Source organism: Trifolium pratense, linkage group LG2 (genome assembly GCF_020283565.1).
Source record: "Trifolium pratense cultivar HEN17-A07 linkage group LG2, ARS_RC_1.1, whole genome shotgun sequence".
NCBI lineage: Eukaryota > Viridiplantae > Streptophyta > Magnoliopsida > Fabales > Fabaceae > Trifolium > Trifolium pratense.
This window is the reverse complement of record NC_060060.1, coordinates 48,947,533-48,969,203: the sequence shown is the minus strand read 5'-3', so window position 1 is coordinate 48,969,203 and position 21,671 is coordinate 48,947,533. Positions and strand designations below refer to the sequence as shown.

General features: G+C 34.6%; 1 protein-coding gene and 1 pseudogene across 2 annotated transcripts; one reads left to right on the top strand and one right to left on the bottom strand.

Annotated features, from left to right (window-relative positions):
- The first annotated feature begins 2,536 nt into the window (after positions 1 to 2,536).
- On the top strand, positions 2,537 to 8,697 carry LOC123907063 (pentatricopeptide repeat-containing protein At1g62670, mitochondrial-like). Of its 2 annotated transcripts, none has more exons than XM_045957153.1 (2): positions 2,537 to 4,264; positions 4,598 to 4,632. In XM_045957153.1, the coding sequence occupies exon 1, from the start codon at positions 2,603 to 2,605 to the stop codon at positions 4,250 to 4,252; it is 1,650 nt and encodes a 549-aa protein (XP_045813109.1). In that variant the 5' UTR covers positions 2,537 to 2,602; the 3' UTR covers positions 4,253 to 4,264; positions 4,598 to 4,632. The 2 variants fall into 2 exon arrangements, with proteins under 2 accessions (XP_045813109.1, XP_045813110.1); XM_045957154.1 differs by lacking the exon at positions 4,598 to 4,632 and adding an exon at positions 7,839 to 8,697 and having other exon boundaries at positions 2,564 to 4,264.
- A 10,993-nt stretch (positions 8,698 to 19,690) lies between these two features.
- On the bottom strand, positions 19,691 to 21,116 carry LOC123904849 (annotated as a pseudogene).
- Between the last annotated feature and the right edge of the window lie 555 nt (positions 21,117 to 21,671).

The following is a 21,671-nucleotide window of genomic DNA, read 5'->3' as shown; positions in this document are numbered from 1 at the left end:
TAGCCACTTACTAGAATTCATAAAAGACATCACGAAATTATACTTCACATCAACTTTATAAAGCCACTAGGATTATAGAAATAAAAAAAATTTGGGGGACAATAATTTGAAAAAATAAAATAAGAGAAACTGAAAATGAAATTGGTATATATATTTAGAAAGACAAAATATACATAACTCTTTTACTCTATATTTTAAGTTTAGTGTGCAGTGTAAGAGATTGATAAAAGTGAGTCATTGGTTATTAATTATTATTATTATTTTGGTCAAATAATTTAATATCCATAAGAATATAAATGGAGAATTTAGAGTTCGAACCCCAAAACTTAGAACCCAGAACTGCAATGTTTAAGTAACTATAAACTAATATTATTGAACTATATCTACGGAACACACAGTCAATAGTTTTTTTTCCTTTCGCTAATAAAGCAAGTCAATGGTTAAGGAAAGTGAAGCAAAAATAAGTAATTAGCCCAAAACAAGGGATAGAAAAAGTTGGCGCGTATAAAAAAAATGATCAAAAAATTATTCTTATACAGTTATGTGACCAAATATAATTTATTGGTCATACTCATAAAACTTGAATTTTTTATTTTATTTTTTAATTATTTTATAAATAATCAAAAATTATGTGAGTCTACGGTCGTGAGTCGTGACCATAAAAGTCTTGCCGAGGACCAAAGGCCAAACCAAAATTCTCACAATGCTTGTGTTGCGTATGGATAACGCAGCAGCATGGTCCATGCATATTCCACTCAAAAGCTTTTATAGCAAAAAACAAAAGGAAAATATTGTTTTTATGAATATTGCTAGCAACACACTCTTTAACAAACACACTTCAAGACACTCTCTTTTATTGGTTGAAATTCACATGGGTCCCATAAAAAAATATGGACCCATATAAATTTTAACCAATAGAAGAGAGTGTGTTTGTTATTGGAGTGTGTTGCTAGCACTCCTCTTGTTTTTATACCTATATTCATGAAACGTGTGATGTAGAAAGCTTTTCTTTTGGAGGAAGGAGAACTGCTTTCTCTATGTCCTCATCCTTGACGATTGACCTTATGATGGCTTTGGAAAATAAATGGTGTTCTCTCGAGAGCAGATTCTCTCCAGCTTATTTAATCTCCACCACACCTTATACTATTACAAGATAATTATTTACTTAAAAAATGAATCAATGGTCAGGATACAAAATTTATCCTTTCCAGTAAAAATTAAATTGGAGGGGATTAGCTCTCGTATTCTCTCTATCTCATAATAATCCCTTCGACCTTTTACGTAGGATTTTTTGACGAAAAATACGGATATTAAAAAAAAGTTGATTGAGCAATAAATTTATCTAGAATATGTATTATTTTTAAAAACTTAAATATTTTAGATAAATTAAGATATTTTTCCAAATAGTCAGTGCTCCTCTAAAGAATGTTTTAATAGAGTCGTGTTAACTAGGGCTCTTAAGGTATTAGTTAAGGAACAAATTAAGAAAACAAATATAACAACCTTCTATTAAAAAAAATATGTATTTTTTAAGAGAAAATAAACCAAAAACTATCGCCGGAGGTTATGAAAGCGCGTGGAGGCTTGGACCTTCGGAGCCGACAAGGAATTTTGTGCCACCTAACAATATTTTGTCCACTTTAAAAGATAGAATATTAAAGAAACTAAGATTGAAATTAAACAAGTGTACAATGCGAGACAAAAATATAAAAAATTTCATTAGAGGATATAAAAAATTTCATTAGAGGTATAAGGCTTCAAATGCAACAACTATTGAAAAGTTTGAATCTGCTGGTGAGTCTACAATTGTTCAAGATATTTTTGGGTACGTCCGAAAAGTGTGACATTGACTATTTCAAATAGTGATAATCACTATCTCAAACAGCGACATTTTATGGACAGTTTATGTTATGCATCTTGGCCACTCAATATTTTTGGATGTGTATGGATGTTCTTTGCTTAATTAGGTCGAATTTTTTTATTGATTTTTAAAATGGATTCAAACCGAATTAAACAACATTAATATTAATATATATTAATACTTATTTATCTTTTTATTAATATGATATGATATACTCCTGCATTAACCTATTATTTGTTGGTTATTAATTTTTTTTTTTTGGCCAAATGCATTCATAAGTACTTTAAGTTTCGCATTGGTAAAATTTACATCTTTTTTTATGTTTTTAGGTAATAAATATGTTTTAAAGTTTTTTATTTAACAATTCGGTCGTTTTAAGTTTCTAACTTGTGTTCACTATTAGCCTTCTTCCAATTATTCTCATTTTTAGGTGAACCTCAATTGTCTATGCATCATGTGTCACATGAGATTGAGTTTAAATTCATCATGGTCAACGTCAAAATTAACGATCATAATAATGTTTTTATAAATATAAGATTAACTGGAAGAATAACAAAGTGAGGCCGGTAACTCAATTTGTTAACCGCTTTTCCATTGTTAATGTCACCATCTTTAAACTCCTAAACATTTTTCATAAAAAAAATAAAAATAAAAAATTAGGTATTAGTCACGGATTCAATCCTTATGCATTTGAAATTCAATTTCATTTTAGAACAGTGATTCACTACAATCAGAACAACAATGTCTTGTTCAATGTTTATGAGGTATGTTCCTGTTTCTCTTTTCATTCCTAAGTTCAGTCCTTTCCAATTTCCAAACCCTACTTTTCTTAATTCTTTTTTCTACTCATCCTCAACTCAATTTGATGATATAGATGCCATTTCTTTGTTCAATCACTTACTCCATAAGAATCCAACCCCACCCACCATTGAATTTGGAAGGATTTTAGGTTCCATTGTCAAGGCTAAGCATTTCCACACTGCTATTTCACTTACTCAACAAATGGAATTTAGGAATATTAAACCTGACTTTGTAACTTCCAACCTCTTGATCAATTGTTTCTGTCAATTGGGTCATATCAATTTTGCTTTATCTGTATTGACCCGGATTCTCAAGAGGGGTTTTAACCCGAATGCCATAACTTTGAATACACTCATCAAGGGTCTTTGCCTCAAAGGTGAGATCCATAAAGCATTGAACTTTCATGACAACGTGGTAGCACAGGGATTTCAGTTGAATCAAGTTAGTTACGGGACCTTAATCAATGGGTTATGTAAAGTAGGAGAAACAAGTGCAGCCTTGCAGTTGTTGAGACGAGTTGATGGGAAACTGGTTCGACCTAATGTGGTAATGTACAATGCAATTATTGACAGTATGTGCAAAGATAAACTTGTTGATGATGCTTTTGATTTATATTCTGAAATGGTCGCTAAGAGAATTTATCCCGATGTTGTCACTTATAGTACTTTAATTAGTGGCATTTGCATTGTCGGTAAATTGAAAGAAGCAATTGATTTGTTTAATAAAATGATATTGGAAAACATCAACCCTAATGTGTTTACCTTCAATATATTGGTTGATGCATTTTGTAAGGAAGGAATAGTGAAAGAAGCTAATAATGTGTTTGCTATGATGATTAGAAAAGGTGTTAAACCTAATGTTGTTACATATAACTCTTTAATGGATGGATATTGCTTAGTTAAACAAGTGAACAAGGCCAAGGGTATATTCAATATCATGGCCCAAAGTGGAGTGACTCCTGAAGTTCGGAGCTATAATATTATGATTAATGGATTTTGTAAGGTTAAAATGGTGGATGAAGCCTTAATTCTCTTCAAAGAAATGCGTTGTAGAAACATTATTCCTAATGTGATAGCTTACAATTCCCTTATTGATGGTTTGGGCAAATCAGGGAGAATCTCACATGCTTTGAAGCTTGTTGATGAGATGCATGATAGAGGTCAACCACCTAATATAGTTACCTACAATTCTATATTTAATGCTTTATGCAAAAACCATCATATTGAAAAGGCAATTGCATTATTAACAAAAGTTAAGGACGAGGGCATTCAACCAAATATGAACACATATACTATTCTTATTCACGGATTGTGTAAAGTTGGAAGAGTAGACGACGCGAGAAATGTTTTTGAAGATCTTTCAGTCAAAGGCTACAATCTAAATGTTTATACATATACTGTTATGATCCAAGGGTTTTGCGACAAGGGCTTGTTTGATGAAGCGTTGGCCTTGCTATCAAAAATGAAAGACAATAGTTGCATTCCAGACGCTGCAACTTATGAAATAATTATCCGTTCTCTGTTTAATAAAGGTGAAAATGATAAGGCAGAGAAACTTCTACGTGAAATTATCGCAAAAGGTCTATTGTAAGATTGAAACTAGGTAAGATGGTTATTTTGTTATTGTTATTTTTTTTGTTATGTGTGTTCATACTTCAAAGATTGGGATATTGGTGAGTTTGAAATTTGTGGGGAAGTGAATGAATATATTTGTTACGGTTGTCTTGGAAATATTGTTGGGTTAGGAGTTTACAAATTGTACTACACTTGCTCCAGCCAAGTAATAAAGTCAATTATTGTCAATTAAAGTGTTTCTTTAGACTGTGGAGTTGTAAACACAACAAGCACAAGCATGACACTTATATTGCTGTCCCCGTTAGAGATGGTTAGTATTTCTATTTACATGTCTTATTGAATAGATCTTTAATACTTGTAGGAAGCTTGAGTCTAAGAATCATTTTGGTGGAGTGATCTGGTAAATTTTAATACAACAACTTTGGTAGGTTTTATATCAGGAATTAATAATGGCATTACGGAGAAACTTTTCGCTACTATAGAAAGTGAATTGGGACAGTGCTGGTTTAATTGAAACTTTGACTTTGAGATTTCTCAAGTAAGTTATCAATATTTTTTGCCACCTGCTTTGTGTTTTCGACCTTTTGCATGGTAACTGTATTGATCACTTGTCCTTTATAGCAATTAGTTTACTGACCCAAAGTTATATGGTATTTTGGTTAACTGTGCGAATTAAAATCTTTGCATTGTATGTAGTTTTTATAAACTAATTATTCTGGTGTTTATCGGTGTCAATTTAATTTACAGCTAGATAATGTCTGAACTTAAAATCCAATCTATGTGGACTGGAATTTGGCATCTGTTACAAAGGGTTCTTAATGTTTGTTGAATCTGAATCTCAATATTTGTTGGATCCATGAGTCGCTAAATTTCTTTTTTCTTTGTAACACTTGTACTTCTGTGTAATAATAATTTTAATCTTACTATTTTTGAATGATAAACTTAAGATTTAATATCCAAAGACTTGAATTGTACACAACAGGTACAAGCTTGGATCTACATAATTTTAGATTTTGCAGTTTTGGATGAGTATTTATCTTTAATTTTGGTTTATATTATTTATGGAACATGTATTTATGGTACAAGATTAGATGTATGCTATTCTAGAACATGTATTCTAGGGCCCTTCTCCTTTATATACAGCCGTGTCATTCTGAGATGAATGCTGATTTTGCACCCTCATGCATAAAATTCATGTCATGGTTGCACACATGAACTGCGACGAGATTGGGGACAAAGTGCAAGTACGATGTGCCGCCAAGACTTCAGTGTGCAACAAACCTGCGGTCAAGACCTTCATCTTGTTGAACCTGAGTGCGACGAAAGTACTGTGGTCTGAAATCTGAGTTGTGAGTTTGATATTTGATTCTGTGTTCTTTCTTTTGTTACACATTGTTATTTTGATTTACACATGTCTTAACAAAGTCCCCAATAGTGATGCATAGTTTTTCTATTTACATGTCTTAAAGATAAGTAGCTGCCTTGGAAATTTATATTTTGAAAGGTCACATGAAGCTGTTTAAATTTATATTTAAATTTTGAATATAAATTTTATGGCATCATTTCGTTTTTGTAGTTGCCTTGCCTAATGAGAAACAAATTTCTGCTATTGTTTATTTTTTTAAGTCTGTTTATACTTCAAAAACCGAGAGATCAATGAGTTTCAACTTGTGGAGAAGATGTAGAATTAGAATATTATAGTTAGTGTTGTCTTGGAAATATTGTTGTGTTGGGATTTTACAAATTTTACAAATGTTGTTGTGTTATGGGACTAAAAGGAAGTTCCGTAATAGTTACTAATTAGGGGAAAGAGTTAGTTAGACAACAACAACGTTGTGAATATAAATTTCATTTAGTTTTTGGAGTTTGATTCTCATTGCCTTTCGCGAGGGTGCTGTTGTTCTTTTTAATGTCATTGCTATACTCTATAATTATAATACTTTCGTCAATATAATGGTGGATTTACAGTTCCAGAAGACTTGATTGTAAAATTGATTATGCTAGATTTACAATTCTTTTTCGGCAGCATATTTGACTTCTTAGATGGAGTACATGTTGAGATGCACATCATTTTGATTCACAGTTTAAAAACATATTGAAAATTTAAAAAGTAACTTGTTATGGCTTTGCTTATGTTATGGGTAATACTTGAAGTAATTTAAAAGGGATAGTAAATCTGAAGTCCTTGGAGATTTTTTTACAAGTACTTACATTTTTATTGGGCATCAAGGTAACAAGTGTGGTGCGCATGGCTGCAGCTGGGGTTGTTTATTAAATTGAGTTTGTTGTAGATAAAAGTAAGCACCAAAATGTCAATTGTTCTTCTACAAACGGTGGCTCAATTTTTGGAGAAGATATATGTGAGTAGGGCTGGCAATGAACTGATCCAACTTGAACATAATTCGGACTCGAGCTGAGTTTTGAGTCGAATCAAATCTGATCGTGTCGAGCTGAAGCGAGTTCAAATCGACTCATTACCAGCCCTTTATGTGAGCTAGGGAACAGAAAGGTCACACCTGTGTTTGGTAGTGGGCGGTGGAGATCAATGATAACAATTCAAATATGATTTATGTTTCTGCTGCATAATTGATTCTTTGCATATTTTAAGTTTGTAACATAGCTGAAATTGATGTCTTGAAGATATTTAAATAGTTAATAGAGATTAGTGCAGTTGGTCACTACATAAGTATTCATTTAGAATGGCATGAAAGGGATAGTAAATCTGAAGTCCTTGGAGATTGATTTTATTTCAGCGGCTTTGTTTTTACAAGTACTTACATTTTTGTGGTGCTTATGTTTATGTTTGCAGTTTTTCATTATGTATTGACAGGTAGGTGTGCAGTTTTTATTGTGTGTTTATGAATTGTAATAAATAGTGATTGTGAGGGATTGGTAGGGAGAGACCAAACTCTTGAACATCTTGGTGGACAATTGTTATCATTGTTTTCCTTTATCTTTCTATTCACTTTCTATCAGATTTGTGAGTATCTTTGTCTGGCATTTGTATTACAACTTCATCTGTTTTGAGAATCATTCTCAAGAAGTTGACGTAATAAATTCTGTATTTATCCCTTAATTTTCTTAATCATAGATACCGGTTTCTATCAGAAGGTAAGTTCACTAGTGAGGCATGGAATCTATAATGAGTAAAGGAAACCAAAATTGAAGTAAAACTACAATTTTGTGCAACTATGATAAGTTCAAGTATTGATATAGTGGTTCTAGTAGTGATAGTAGTGTTAGTATTGTTTTGATGCTCCATGCTTAAATGGATTCTTTTTTTGTTCAAATGGATGTCTGCAACTTTTAACTGGTAAGCCTCCTGTTTGGGAAGTTTATTTACTTAGAGAATCTTAAAAATTTGGGACAATTATCAAGATCCTTCCTTAGTATATCCTAGGGGGCCAAATACTAAAGTTTACCATTTTTAGAACTTACTTTATTCTATTTGCAAATAATTTTTAGGGAGTTGTTCTCTAAGTGAAATTCTTAAGCAACTTATTATGAGAATGGTGAGGTTTGCCAAACTTATGTTAAATTTGATTCTTGAGGGATTATATGTTTGCAATGATTGAAACTTGCTCAAATGAATTCTGTCTCAGATACATGTGCAATGGCAGCTGGCAAACCTCAGGGTCTATCTCACGACCAATATATCACAGTTAGTTTCTCGCACCGGATGAGTGGAACTTTGGTAAATGTGGAGGAATCGTTGGTGGAGTTATCACCCATAAGCGTTGGTGGTTGAAAAACATGCAAAGAGGGTCAGTCGCCTAGTGGTGGGAAATATAGAGACGATCGCGACCAGCAGTGAGATATGGCAAAAAAGCACGGAAAAATAGATCAGAGCATGTGCGTGGGTCTCATGCATCAGGATGTTAGACGCGTGTGGGGGCACGTGCAGCAGTGTTTGGTGGCGAAACTTCATTGAGGTGGTCGCCGGTGAGTTGCAAACCAAGTGGTGGTGGTCACACCGGAGAGAGGATAAATGATGGCAGAGAAACGTGGGACTAAGTGGCAGAGGGTACTGTTCAACCGTGGAGACAAGGCTATTGAGACAGTTTCAAAGGACTGAAAAAACCTAAAATTGATACCATGCATATAAAAGATGCATTTTTCTGTATAATGTTTTTGTGTCAATGACAATTCAATAGACAATGACAATTCAATAATGCTACAACAAATCTACGAGCCTTTGTTGTTGGTGTTTACTTGTAGATTTGCATTTTGATATCCAAAGTTTGATCCCAAGACGGAAGCATGGCAAAGTGGTCAAAAATCAAAATCGTATAGTTGTGGTTTTACTTGTAGATTTGCATTTTGATATGCAAACAGAACATCCTCCATTGTAGTAAAATTATGGTTTACATAAACTCCAGTCCATTTTATCGTTCTTGAACAAACGGAATCTTGTGGTATTACAAATAAGACCTCTGCTTTATTCCATGAATTATGTGAAATCAACCTTCCAATTTCCACATCCATTGAATGCGTAAAGTAATTTATCATAAATATATGATCCGTCTCTAAGATATAATTAAAATAAAAAAGAAAGGGTATTTCAATACCATCAATTTTAACATAAAAAAAATTTATTATATAATATGGTTAAAATATAAGTGGAATTATTGTGTTTTTTCTTGTAAATTTATTTATTCAATTTTTTATGTTTCAGTGATAAAAATGGTCTCTTGTATATTTTTAAAATAAGTGGAATTATTGTGTTTTTTCTTGTAAATTTATTTATTGAATTTTGTATGTTTCAGTGATAAATTATGGTATTGTGTATATGAAATTCTGGTATAGTAGAACCAGATGTTGTACAGGATGGCGAAACATCTGTTCTGTCATGAATAATATGGGAAGGCATATAACCTTAACAACAGATACTGAAAAAAAACGTAAACAGTAGATGTTCTACACGATGCTCCAACATTTGTCAGGAGCGATAGTATACTGATGTTGAACACGATGCTTAAGCATCTCGTACCAGTACAGACAAGTTAATAATAAAGTGCAGAACGTAAAACACAAGTTATTTGTTAACCCAGTTCGGTGCAACGTCACCTAATCTGGGGGATACCAATCCAGGAGTGAATCCACTATGATAGTATTAGTTCAAAGCTAAACTCGCCCGTTTACAGCTTATCACCTAATCACCACCCGTGCTATATTCTACCTAAGTCACACCTAGGTATGAGAACCTCCGCTCAACTCCTCTTAATCACAGCCACTGTGATCGTACAAATAACAACTTGCAGATGAAGACACACTTCTTAAACATTCACCAATTCCGTACTTCAAAGCTTAGGAATGGTTCACACACACTATCTCTTTGCTTAGAAGCTCTAGAGATATTACAACACTCTACTCATTACCTAAAGGTTTCTGAGTGAGGACATAGTGACCATCTCACAACCCGAGTGGTTCACTTACACCAACTCTCCTAGAGAGTGGCTACATGACACGAAACCCTAAAAGACTACATCGTGGTAAAATTGATTTCGGTTTCGGTGAGTAAATTAGGTTTAGCTCCTTTCTTTATATAGCATAAGCAACATGGGCTTTGATGAGTAAACAGGCTGCACAATACTTCAGCTCCAAGAAGTCTTCTAGAAGAAAAATATATTTTCCACAAATATATTTTCACCAAATATTTATTCCTTCCATAAATATATTTATTGTCCATAAATATATTTTCAGTAACAATCTCCTGAATATATTTTCAATAATAATCTCCTTGAACCATAAAGATTTATTTGAAATAAATCTTTTATATTTTCTACAACAATCTTCTAAAATATATTTTAGAATCAAATCTTTTATGACAATATTGAGGAATAAATAACACATAAAACGCTTTCTGAAGATTCTGGAAACACCTGTGTGTTGGCACACAAATTAAAAGGCGTGGATTAATTCTTCAATCAAATCTTTCAAAGATCTCACGCAAAAATATATCATTCGCGAAAACAGAGCGGACTGGATGTGGTATCCAATGTTGAAGCACTGGATGTCGTATCCAATGTTGAAGCATTCTATCCAACTCAGTTCAACATCTAACTTGAATATTTGTTTTAGCAAAATGAGGCCAACATAAAACACCAACAATCTCCCCCTTTGGCAAATTTTTGGCTAAAACAATCTTAGACCGTTTAACCATTCCAGAGAGATACAAACACATACATTCCATAAACACTAGAGGTATGCAATAGCAGAATACGAGCACATCTGACTTCACATAATACCTCAGCAGAGAGATATAAACTCTCACAGTAGAACCACACAAGGAGAAATAAACTCCTTCAAATAGAGAGAGATAATTTCTCTTTAAGAATACATCATCCGGATGTTTCAACATTTGGTAGGTCATCACAACACCCAGACATACATTAAGCGCATACAAGCAGAGCACTACATCACTTCAGAACATCAAGCAGAGCACTACATCACTTCAGAACATCAGGCACAATTCTCTCCCCCTTTTTAGACACAAAATATGTCAAACAGAAACTTCATGCATTAAGAACAATAGTAAAGACCACCACAATATACATAGTGGAGAGTATCAGAGCGTAACAGATCACATACCACACTTGTAGAGCACATTCAAAACATATGCAGAGCACATACATCAGATACTAGACATCACATACTGCTACCGTGCCACACCAGATGTTAGAGCATCCGTCAACACATCATGTACACAGAACACATCACAGATCACCACTCCCCCTTTTAAGCCACAAATTCTCACAAATAACCACGCATTAAGCAAACCACAGAGTAGCAGTTGGGAAAGTAAATTCCAACATAACTGAGAAAAATAAATTCTCAGACAACCAGGATGTTTCAACATCTGTCGGGATATTGTGCCACGCTCAAGTACAGAATCAGCCAGAGCAATCAAACAGAGCATTACACAACAAAATAGTAACTGCTTACTTCATTATGCTACTCCACCTCAATATCAGAATCAGAGAAATTAATTTCACTCCCCCTGAATACATCGACACATGCTTATCATAATGATAATCAGAAAGCAATTCTTACTCCCCCTCAATTTTATCATCCATATCAGCACATAAGCATACAACAGCACAAATTCAATACTACACTACACAGGTTAGCAGATGTCTAAGCATCCGACACCACATCATATAGTAGAACGCATCCATATAGCAGAACACGTCCAACCACTACACAAACTAGCAGAAGAGCATGCATATGTTTCAACATCAGTTAGCACATCAGCATACTGCACACTACCAACTACCAACTACTCCCCCTTTTTGACAAAATAGGGTCTTCATAGAAATAGCAGAAAATCCAGAGACATAGTGCAGAATATCACAGTCCAGATGCACACACGGTGCTTCAAATTATCCAGGTCCTAACTCACAAATGTCATGAGAACAGAAGAGTGGAAAGAGAACATGTGAGCTTTCATCCATAATACCATAACCAAACTCCAGCAATATAGCATGAAGATCATAAGTCAGAAGGCACAAACATATACTATCTTCATCACATCAATCACATAGTGCACAAAGCTACTACAACCGAAGATAACACTATGAGATACATATTACATCAATAATGGAGGAAACATATCATATCCACCACATCAAACATCATAGTCGGCACTCATAAAATAGACATTTTCCCTTTCTTTGCACACTATGACTTCACACAATTCTATTGATCTTTAACAAATTCTTGTGTCTTCATCCATATAACCCTGAGCCTTGTAATAGCGGAAGCATTCAATCAAAGTGATCAAGGCTTAATGGTTGCTTTAGACACACATGTGTGTATTCATAATTAAGCATGTACAAGTTACCCATATTTCTATGACTGTAACTAACTAAGTCACCCATATTGCTATGAATGTGACATAAGCATAAAAGTCATCCATATTTCTATGACTATGACTAAGCATGAAGAATCATCCATATTTCTATGGTTATAAGATTATGATCATGCCCTATGCTACAAGTTTAAATGCTTTTTGAAATCCTTGCATGCACACAACACAGAGTAGAAAGCAGAATTTACTCCCCTTCAAACATAGACATAGCAAATCAGCCCATAGCAGGAAAAACCATAACATCAACATGAGAAGGGCCTAAGAGAACATTGTTCCAAAATTCAGCTTCTCATAGAACTTATCTTCATTAAAACACGGACTTTCACTTCTGAACACTTCCTTCAAAATGAGAGAGACATTATCTAAGAGAGCATAAGAGATACTAACATGTCAACTTTTTCCTGTCAGGTGACATGATGTTGAACACATCATCCTCAACATCTGGCTCAGAGTCACACACATATGAATATAAACCAGTTTCAGCCTCAAGAGGTACATACAAAAATCACATAAGAACCTCAAGCCAGAGGTTTTAGTAACGAATCCGAAACCGTCAGATATAGTAGTAATAATCACGTTTTGAACATCACATATCTGAGCATTATCACATCTGATCACATATAATACTTCTCAGCAGAATGTACATCCACACAAACATCCATAACATGACTAGATCTCTTTCAGTCACACTTTGAGCAACAACTTGATCAAGTGGAAGATCATCAGAATCAGTTTCTTCCACCACATTCAAAACCTAAATACTCCAAACAACCATTTGGTTGATCTTCAACTTCATCAGATAGGGAACTCTCAGAACCATATCAACTTCAGTTTGGGGAATTATAGAACAGGTTTCAACAACATTAGCAGGTTGGTCCAGGATGGTTCAACATCCGATAGGACATCAGACTCAGGTGAGGTTTCTTTGGGAGACATAACCACAACTTTAGTGGGGGATGACAGAGTGTCAGAACCATCAACTTTGGAAGATGACACATGAACAATTTAAAAAAAAACAATGTCATCAACAACCACAACATTCAAACCGACAGAACCTTTAATAGAGGTAATCACATTTCATTCAACATTAGGGGTGACAACTGGATAATAGATTTAGAAACAGGTTTCCTAGATAATGCAACATTGTGTTCAACATTGAATTCTTTCAGCACTTGCTTCATCCACACGAGTTGTGAACAACTACTGCCAGCTGCTATGTACTCAACCTCTGTAGTAGACAAGGATACATTATTTTGCTTCTTGATAAACCAGGAAATCAGATTATTCTCCAAAAAGAAACAAACTCCATAAGTACTTTTCTTATCATCACCACTTCTTATCCAATCAACAACACAATACTCCACCAGTATAGAATTTGTACCATGGGAGAACAGAATATCATAGTCACAAGTACCAATAACTTACTTCATATCAAACTCAGATTGCATCTGCTGGCCAATGTTGGACCATCTGGTTTGACATTCCTCCAAACACAATCTCATCAACAACAAAGACTCTTGGAGAGTCCTTCCAAAAATCTGTAGAGAAAAATAAATTCTCTCAAACTTAACCATTTAACCACTTGAGAAATAACTGATATAATTATCCAGCTTTACATGGCTAGAATCAACCATTCCTTGTTAAGATCACCAATAATTTCATAATGTCACAACATGTTGTCTGACATCATATCCTCTTATGAGGCATAAGATTTCCACAAGCTTGAACAACACTCTAGACAATATATGTATCATTGTAGCAACGGTTCACAGATAAACACATGACACTCCCCGTCATGGATAACCAATGCTCCATCAGAAGATGAAACCTTGAGTACAAGATGAAAACATGCGAAAGACTTCATCCTTTCATGTTGGAGAGCAACATTAACTCCCTCAATAGAGTCAATCTTGAGTCAGATATTCTCACTCCTTGAGAATTAATCCAAGCACTCTGACTTCTTCACTTAATCAAGGACTCATATGATCATTTTCCTTGCAGAACCACACTTTGTATCATGACCTTTTGAATAGGCAAGATGTCATGCACAGCCAGAACATACTATTAAAACAAAGATCAGATCATCCACATTCTGATTCACATAGTCAGAAGCGCCACTTCTAACCATACTACTTGAGTACTCTCATGCACAATCCCAAGCACCTTCCACAAAACACCCATCAATAATTATGATGTTCCAACATCATTTGGCTCATCAGCCTCTGATTTCAGAACCCAGATTCGTTGGTTCGTAAATCATCATTCAAAGGACTCATTGTGCATAAACATCTTTCAAGAAGCTCCTAACGGAGTACTATTGGTGCAGATCATCCCAGTTTTTCAAACCTGAATACCACGGAGAGAAATAAACTCTCATAAAAGAATCACTGGGAAAAATAAATTCCCTCAAAGTTGAGAAAAATAAATTCTCAAGTAAAACGATGCTTCAGCATATATTAGAGCATTGAGCCACATCAGACAAACAGTACTACTCCCAGAAAAATACTCAGTCTCTCGTCAAAGTATTCACCATCAGTCTTATGCATAACATCAACAGAGGATAGACAGATATCAGCTCCCATTAGAGAAATTATAATTTGTCAGATAGGATTACCTTCTCATACATGGTAGGACATTTGATTTGACATCCTTCTTCTACACATATCTGACACCAGCAGATGACACTCAGTCATTACAGCTTACCACAAATTATTCAGATTAGGTCAGTGGCTTGACCTTGTACTCCACCTTGAGTAGAACCAACATCCTTGGCTGAAGAGGCAGATCCTTGAGATAATGCTTCAGCATCAAGTCAAACATCAATCTCAACCCCATGAGTTTCACGCTGAACTATGGTCTGGAGATACCACAGTAGTTCATAACTCTTGCAAGGGGACACAAGAGGATCAACCATCAGTAGTTGATCAACCTTCAATACCGAATCATCCACACATGCAGGGACCTGCATATTATACATCTTAATAAACTTCTTCTAATGTTCAAACATCTTGTCTTACTTTGAGATGTTTGATGTCATTCTTCTGCACTTATAGAGGAGATTCCCTCTAACAGGTATCTGGAACATTCTGATCTACCACAGATGTGACAATATTTAGCACAACATCAGTCTCAGGTGCCACAGATGTGTCAACATTTGGCACAACATCAGTCTCAGATATAGTTCCCTTGAGAGACTCATCAACAAACTCACTTGTGACCTTAGTGGAAGCACCAACATCAGAATTAACTGCAGCATAGGGATTTCCCTTGATTAGCGTGCACTAGACAATGGAGAGAGGGATACAACATATACCTTCTTTCACTTCAACACAAATACACATCTTTGAAAGAAAGTAAAATTTCGTCATTGTTACTTCACGAGACATCTTTAATTCACAAGGTAAAGAAATTAACTTCACCAAAAATACCAGAGAACCATAATCCTTTGGTCCCAAAAGTAATGACTCCTCCTTGCTTAATCATACATTCATACAACTATAGATATTATCACTAGAACATAATAACATGCATGGTTAAGACATCAGATAGCACATACTAGAACAACATGTATGTGTAGAGCATCCGATAACACATACCACGACTACACTACTTACTAGATATCACAACATCATATAGCACATCAACATTGTACACAACTGCAACTACCACTTACTTGAATCAGAAATAAACTAACCCAAGAGGTCAACCATGAGTTGATCGTGTCCTGACCAACATACTCATATAAGACATGTTTCTAGTGTAGAAAAACATCTCAGACACAGATGCCTCCTCTTCCAGATCAGGAGAAGGTTCCAAACATAAATACACATTTGTTTAGCCCCCAAGCATCTGCCATGCCCTACTATCATCCAACAAGATTCTGCAAAATCTGCTCGTCTGATGTTCCAACATCTGGTAAGGCATCAACTCCCTTCTACAGGAGCACACAAATAAATCCTCTATCAAAGCCGTACAGCAGGTTAACACCAGTTTGAAAATAAATCAAACCATACAGCAACTCATTACCAAATCCACACGCCTGAACAACAATAGACAGGTCTAATACACACCCTGTCATGAATAGTCCATCCTCCACTTCTAGGGACCATTCAATCAATATGAACTTCTCTAAGTTCAAACAATTTTTCAGTATTCCTTTCTTGCCCATAACCAGAAAGTATCTTCCCTAGGATCTCATCCAGAAAACAGAACAGGATGCCTGCTCTTATACCAATTGAAATTCTGGTATAGTAGAACCAGATGTTGTACAGGATGGCGAAACATCTGTTCTGTCATGAATAATATGGGAAGGCATATAACCTTAACAACAGATACTGAAAAAAAACGTAAACAGTAGATGTTCTACACGATGCTGCAACATTTGTCAGGAGCGATAGTATACTGATGTTGAACACGATGCTTAAGCATCTCGTACCAGTACAGACAAGTTAATAATAAAGTGCAGAACGTAAAACACAAGTTATTTGTTAACCCAGTTCGGTGCAACGTCACCTAATCTGGGGGATACCAATCCAGGAGTGAATCCACTATGATAGTATTAGTTCAAAGCTAAACTCGCCCGTTTACAGCTTATCACCTAATCACCACCCGTGCTATATTCTACCTAAGTCACACCTAGGTATGAGAACCTCCGCTCAACTCCTCTTAATCACAGCCACTGTGATCGTACAAATAACAACTTGCAGATGAAGACACACTTCTTAAACATTCACCAATTCCGTACTTCAAAGCTTAGGAATGGTTCACACACACTATCTCTTTGCTTAGAAGCTCTAGAGATATTACAACACTCTACTCATTACCTAAAGGTTTCTGAGTGAGGACATAGTGACCATCTCACAACCCGAGTGGTTCACTTACACCAACTCTCCTAGAGAGTGGCTACATGACACGAAACCCTAAAAGACTACATCGTGGTAAAATTGATTTCGGTTTCGGTGAGTAAATTAGGTTTAGCTCCTTTCTTTATATAGCATAAGCAACATGGGCTTTGATGAGTAAACAGGCTGCACAATATTTCAGCTCCAAGAAGTCTTCTAGAAGAAAAATATATTTTCCACAAATATATTTTCACCAAATATTTATTCCTTCCATAAATATATTTATTGTCCATAAATATATTTTCAGTAACAATCTCCTGAATATATTTTCAATAATAATCTCCTTGAACCATAAAGATTTATTTGAAATAAATCTTTTATATTTTCTACAACAATCTTCTAAAATATATTTTAGAATCAAATCTTTTATGACAATATTGAGGAATAAATAACACATAAAACGCTTTCTGAAGATTCTGGAAACACCTGTGTGTTGGCACACAAATTAAAAGGCGTGGATTAATTCTTCAATCAAATCTTTCAAAGATCTCACGCAAAAATATATCATTCGCGAAAACAGAGCGGACTGGATGTGGTATCCAATGTTGAAGCACTGGATGTCGTATCCAATGTTGAAGCATTCTATCCAACTCAGTTCAACATCTAACTTGAATATTTGTTTTAGCAAAATGAGGCCAACATAAAACACCAACAGTATATTTTTTAAAAAAATTATAAATTTTATTAGGAATATTTAGGGTAATATAGTAAGTTTGATGCTATTAACTTTATACCTTCAACAAAAGATGAAAGGGATTCAGAAGCAAAGATGAACAAGAGGCTCTTGTCCATTCACAAGACTCTAAAGCAAGAAGCTATCAATGGCAAGGACGCGTCAGAAGTATCTGACCATCATCAGAGGCAAGAAGCCATCAAAAGCTGATCAGCGCATATTGAGTTGATAAATATCTTTCATGCCATTAGTTTCAAAGAACGTTGGGATTAAGCTAAAAGGATCTTTCTCTGTTTTGGCAAGGAATATAAAAAGGATAATCAAGCTTATCAACCTCATTCTAGGTTTGGAGGAGCGTGGAGTCAAATTGTGAAAGTTTCTCTGTTTGGTACATACAGATTCTCAAGAAACAAAGTAGTGGAAACTCATTACCACTTTGGTATGACATGTTGCTTTCACTGCTCAGTCCAAATCAACACATGGAGCATACTAGTTGACTATATAAACAACATTCCATTGTGAAGATAATTAATGATTACGTTCTCTATCCTTTGCACATTCACTTCGATATTACAAGCACTGAAGTTCTGAACCTCTGAATTTCATTCACATAAAAAATACTTTGAAGTCTATTTCAACTCATTTTATTTTAGCTCTAAGGTTTCATTTGTACTTTGTATTATCACAACAATCTTTATTTACATCTAAGATTTAGAAATCTCTTGCTTAGTGTTGTGCATTGTGTAGAAGTCTCTTGTTGTATGCTTGAACATTTGTAATCTTGTGTGATTATAGTGGAAATTCCTTAGAAGTGCAAGGGGACTGAACTACTCTCGGTTTGTGAGAGGAACCAATATAAATTGTTTGTGTTCATCTTCTCTCCCTTGATCTCTTTACCTTGATATTGTGTTGTGTTATCCGCTGCATTGAAGAACCAAGCTTAAACTTGAAATAGTTTTAGTTTGTCTTAAAACACAATTCAACCCCCCTTCTTGTGTTTTCACACCTTCGGTTAACTTTGTCATCAAAATTAGGACCCATAAGCGACAGTAAATTTTGAATTCTAGCTTCCAATCCCACAAGGTAATCAGCAATTTTCAAAAGAGGTCGGTTAAGCTTACGGGAAACCTCATCTATGATCTTTTTTTTTTTTGAAGAAGCTAAATTAACCCACCCAAATGATCTTTTTAATGAGTACATGCTCATATTTTCTCCCGCCGTTGAAATTAAATGCATTTCACATGACGGACATCCTTTGTGGTTGCAAGAAGCAGCATGGAAGCTATCAATTTCACTATAATAATATGTATATTTCTTCTGTGGAAAGAAGACTCGATCAAAACAAAGTAATGTTTGGCCAACGTTAGTTCCAAGAAATAAAGAACTTCATTAACCATAAGTAAAACCATTTTTTTTGAAAAAATAAAAACGTAAAACCATTTTGAGTGCAGAGGCCATGATTTTTTTGATAAAAAAATTTATGGCGAAGGAATGATGCCCCAATGTATGGCAGGGAAGACCTTAGGGTGAAATAAAGAACTTTCATTGCCACCAGCCTAAGTAAGCTAGTTTTCTCAATGCATCCCCTTACTATATTGACTATAACTTAAGCCACTATGTTTGACAATTTAAATTTTTACTAGATTGTGTTTCCATTGATGTAATGATTACTACTACTGTTTCTCAAATTTTAGGACACATTGCAGTTACTTCGGTGTTTCTTCTCATCGGAAGTTCATGCATAGTTGTAATAATCACAAGAACCAAAAAGCCAATGGTACTACTCAGAATTGAATATCAAAAGTAGTATACGATAATCGATATATAATGTAGATGTTTAAGTCCAATCTTTTAACAAGTGCAGCTAACTAAGAAAGATCTCTTTCCTATGCTGTTTAACTGCGACTCTTCAGCTGAATACAAAAATTCTGATGACTTAAGTGCCACATTGAGCATTTTGAAATACTCAATGTGGGACTCCTAACAAAATGCATATTAAAGCAGATAATTCTATTTGCCATCTTTTTCTATGAACATAAACATAAACATATTATCTTTCATATAATCCCTTGTTGCAATTGATATAGACAACAGTGTGCCATTTGGAATGCAACTATTATCTTTCATTTTTGATAGCAAGGCCAACGCTTCATCAAATAATCCCTTGTTGCAAAACCCTTGGATCATAACAGTATATGTATAAACATCTAGTCTAGAATGTAGCCTTTGACCAAAAGATCTTCAAAAACATTTCTCGCATCCTCTACTCTTCCTAAGTTACACAATCTGTGAATAAGAATAGTATACGTCTTCATATGAGGGAATTGTATGTTACCACATTAGGAATTATGTTTCTACAACACATTTCTTCGATGAGATTTAAGGCTTCATCCACCATTTTAACCTTACAAAATCCATTAATCATAATACTATAGCTCCAAACTTCAGGAGTCACTCCACATTGTGCCATGGTGTTGAATGTACGGTTGGCCTTGTTCATTTCTTTAACTAAGCAATATCCATCCATTTACGAGCTATAAGTAATAACATCAGGTTTAACACCTTTTCTAATCATTATAGCAAACACATTGTTAACTTCTTTCACTTTTCCTTCCTTACAAAAAGCATCTACCAATATATTAAACGTATACATTTTCGGGTTGATGTTTTCCAAAACCATTTCATTAAACAAATCGATTGCTTCTTTCAATTTACCAACAATGCAAAATCCACTAATTAAATTACTATAAGTGACAACATTAGGATAAATTCTCTTAGCGACCATTTCAGAATATAATTCAAAAGCATTATTAACAAGTTTATCTTTGCACGTACTGTCAACAATGGCACCGTACATTACCACATTAGGTTGTACCAGTTTCCCATCAATTCGTCTCAACAATTGTAGGTCTGATCTTGTTTCTCCAACTTAACATAACCCGTTGATTAAGGTCCCGTAACTAACATGGTTCAACTGGAACCCCTGCGCTACCACATTGTCGTGAAAGTGCAAAGCTTTATGGATCTCACCTTTGAGGTCAAAGTTATGGCATCCGGGTTCAAACCCCTCTTGAGAATGTTGGCGAATACAGAAAAAGCAAAATTGATATGATCCGATTGACAGATACAATTGATCAAGAGGTTGGAAGTCACATCGGGTGTTTAAGTGTGGTCGGATCCCTCCCTTACTCCTTCTGGGTGGTTATTCCCTTTTTTCCCTCTATCAGGAATTAGACTATTAAAAATAGGTTCGAAGCCGTATCTTTTAATATGACCAAAACTTTTTCTTTTTGACTGAAGTTTTTTCCAAAAGGATATACAAGTTGTGGTGAGTGGTGTGACATTGGCACGATGTGCAATTTGAAGAGCTTCTTTATGTCAACATTTTTTATACCATTCACACATATAGCCACTTACTAGAATTCATAAAAGACATCACGAAATTATACTTCACGTCAACTTTATAAAGCCACTAGGATTATAGAAATAAAAAATTTGGGGACAATAATTTGAAAAAATAAAATAAGAGAAACTTAAAATGAAATTGGTATATATATATAGAAAGATGAAATATACATAACTCTTTTACTCTATATTTTAAGTTTAGTGTGCAGTGTAAGAGATTGATAAAAGCGAGTCATTGGTTATTAATTAATTATTATTATTTTGGTCAAATAATTTAATATCCATAAGAATATAAATGGAGAATTTAGAGTTTGAACTCCAAAACTCAAAACCCAGAACTGCAATGTTTAAGTAACTATAAACTAATATTATTAAACTATATTTACGGAACACAGTAAATAGTTTTTTTTTTCTTTCGCTAATAAAGCAAGTCAATGGTTAAGAAAAGTGAAGCAAAAATAAGTAATTAGCCCAAAACAAGGGCTAGAAAAAGTTGGCGCGTATGAAAAAAAGATCAAAGAATTATTTTTATACAGTTATGTGATCAAATATAATTTCTCGGTGATACTCATAAAATTTGAATTTT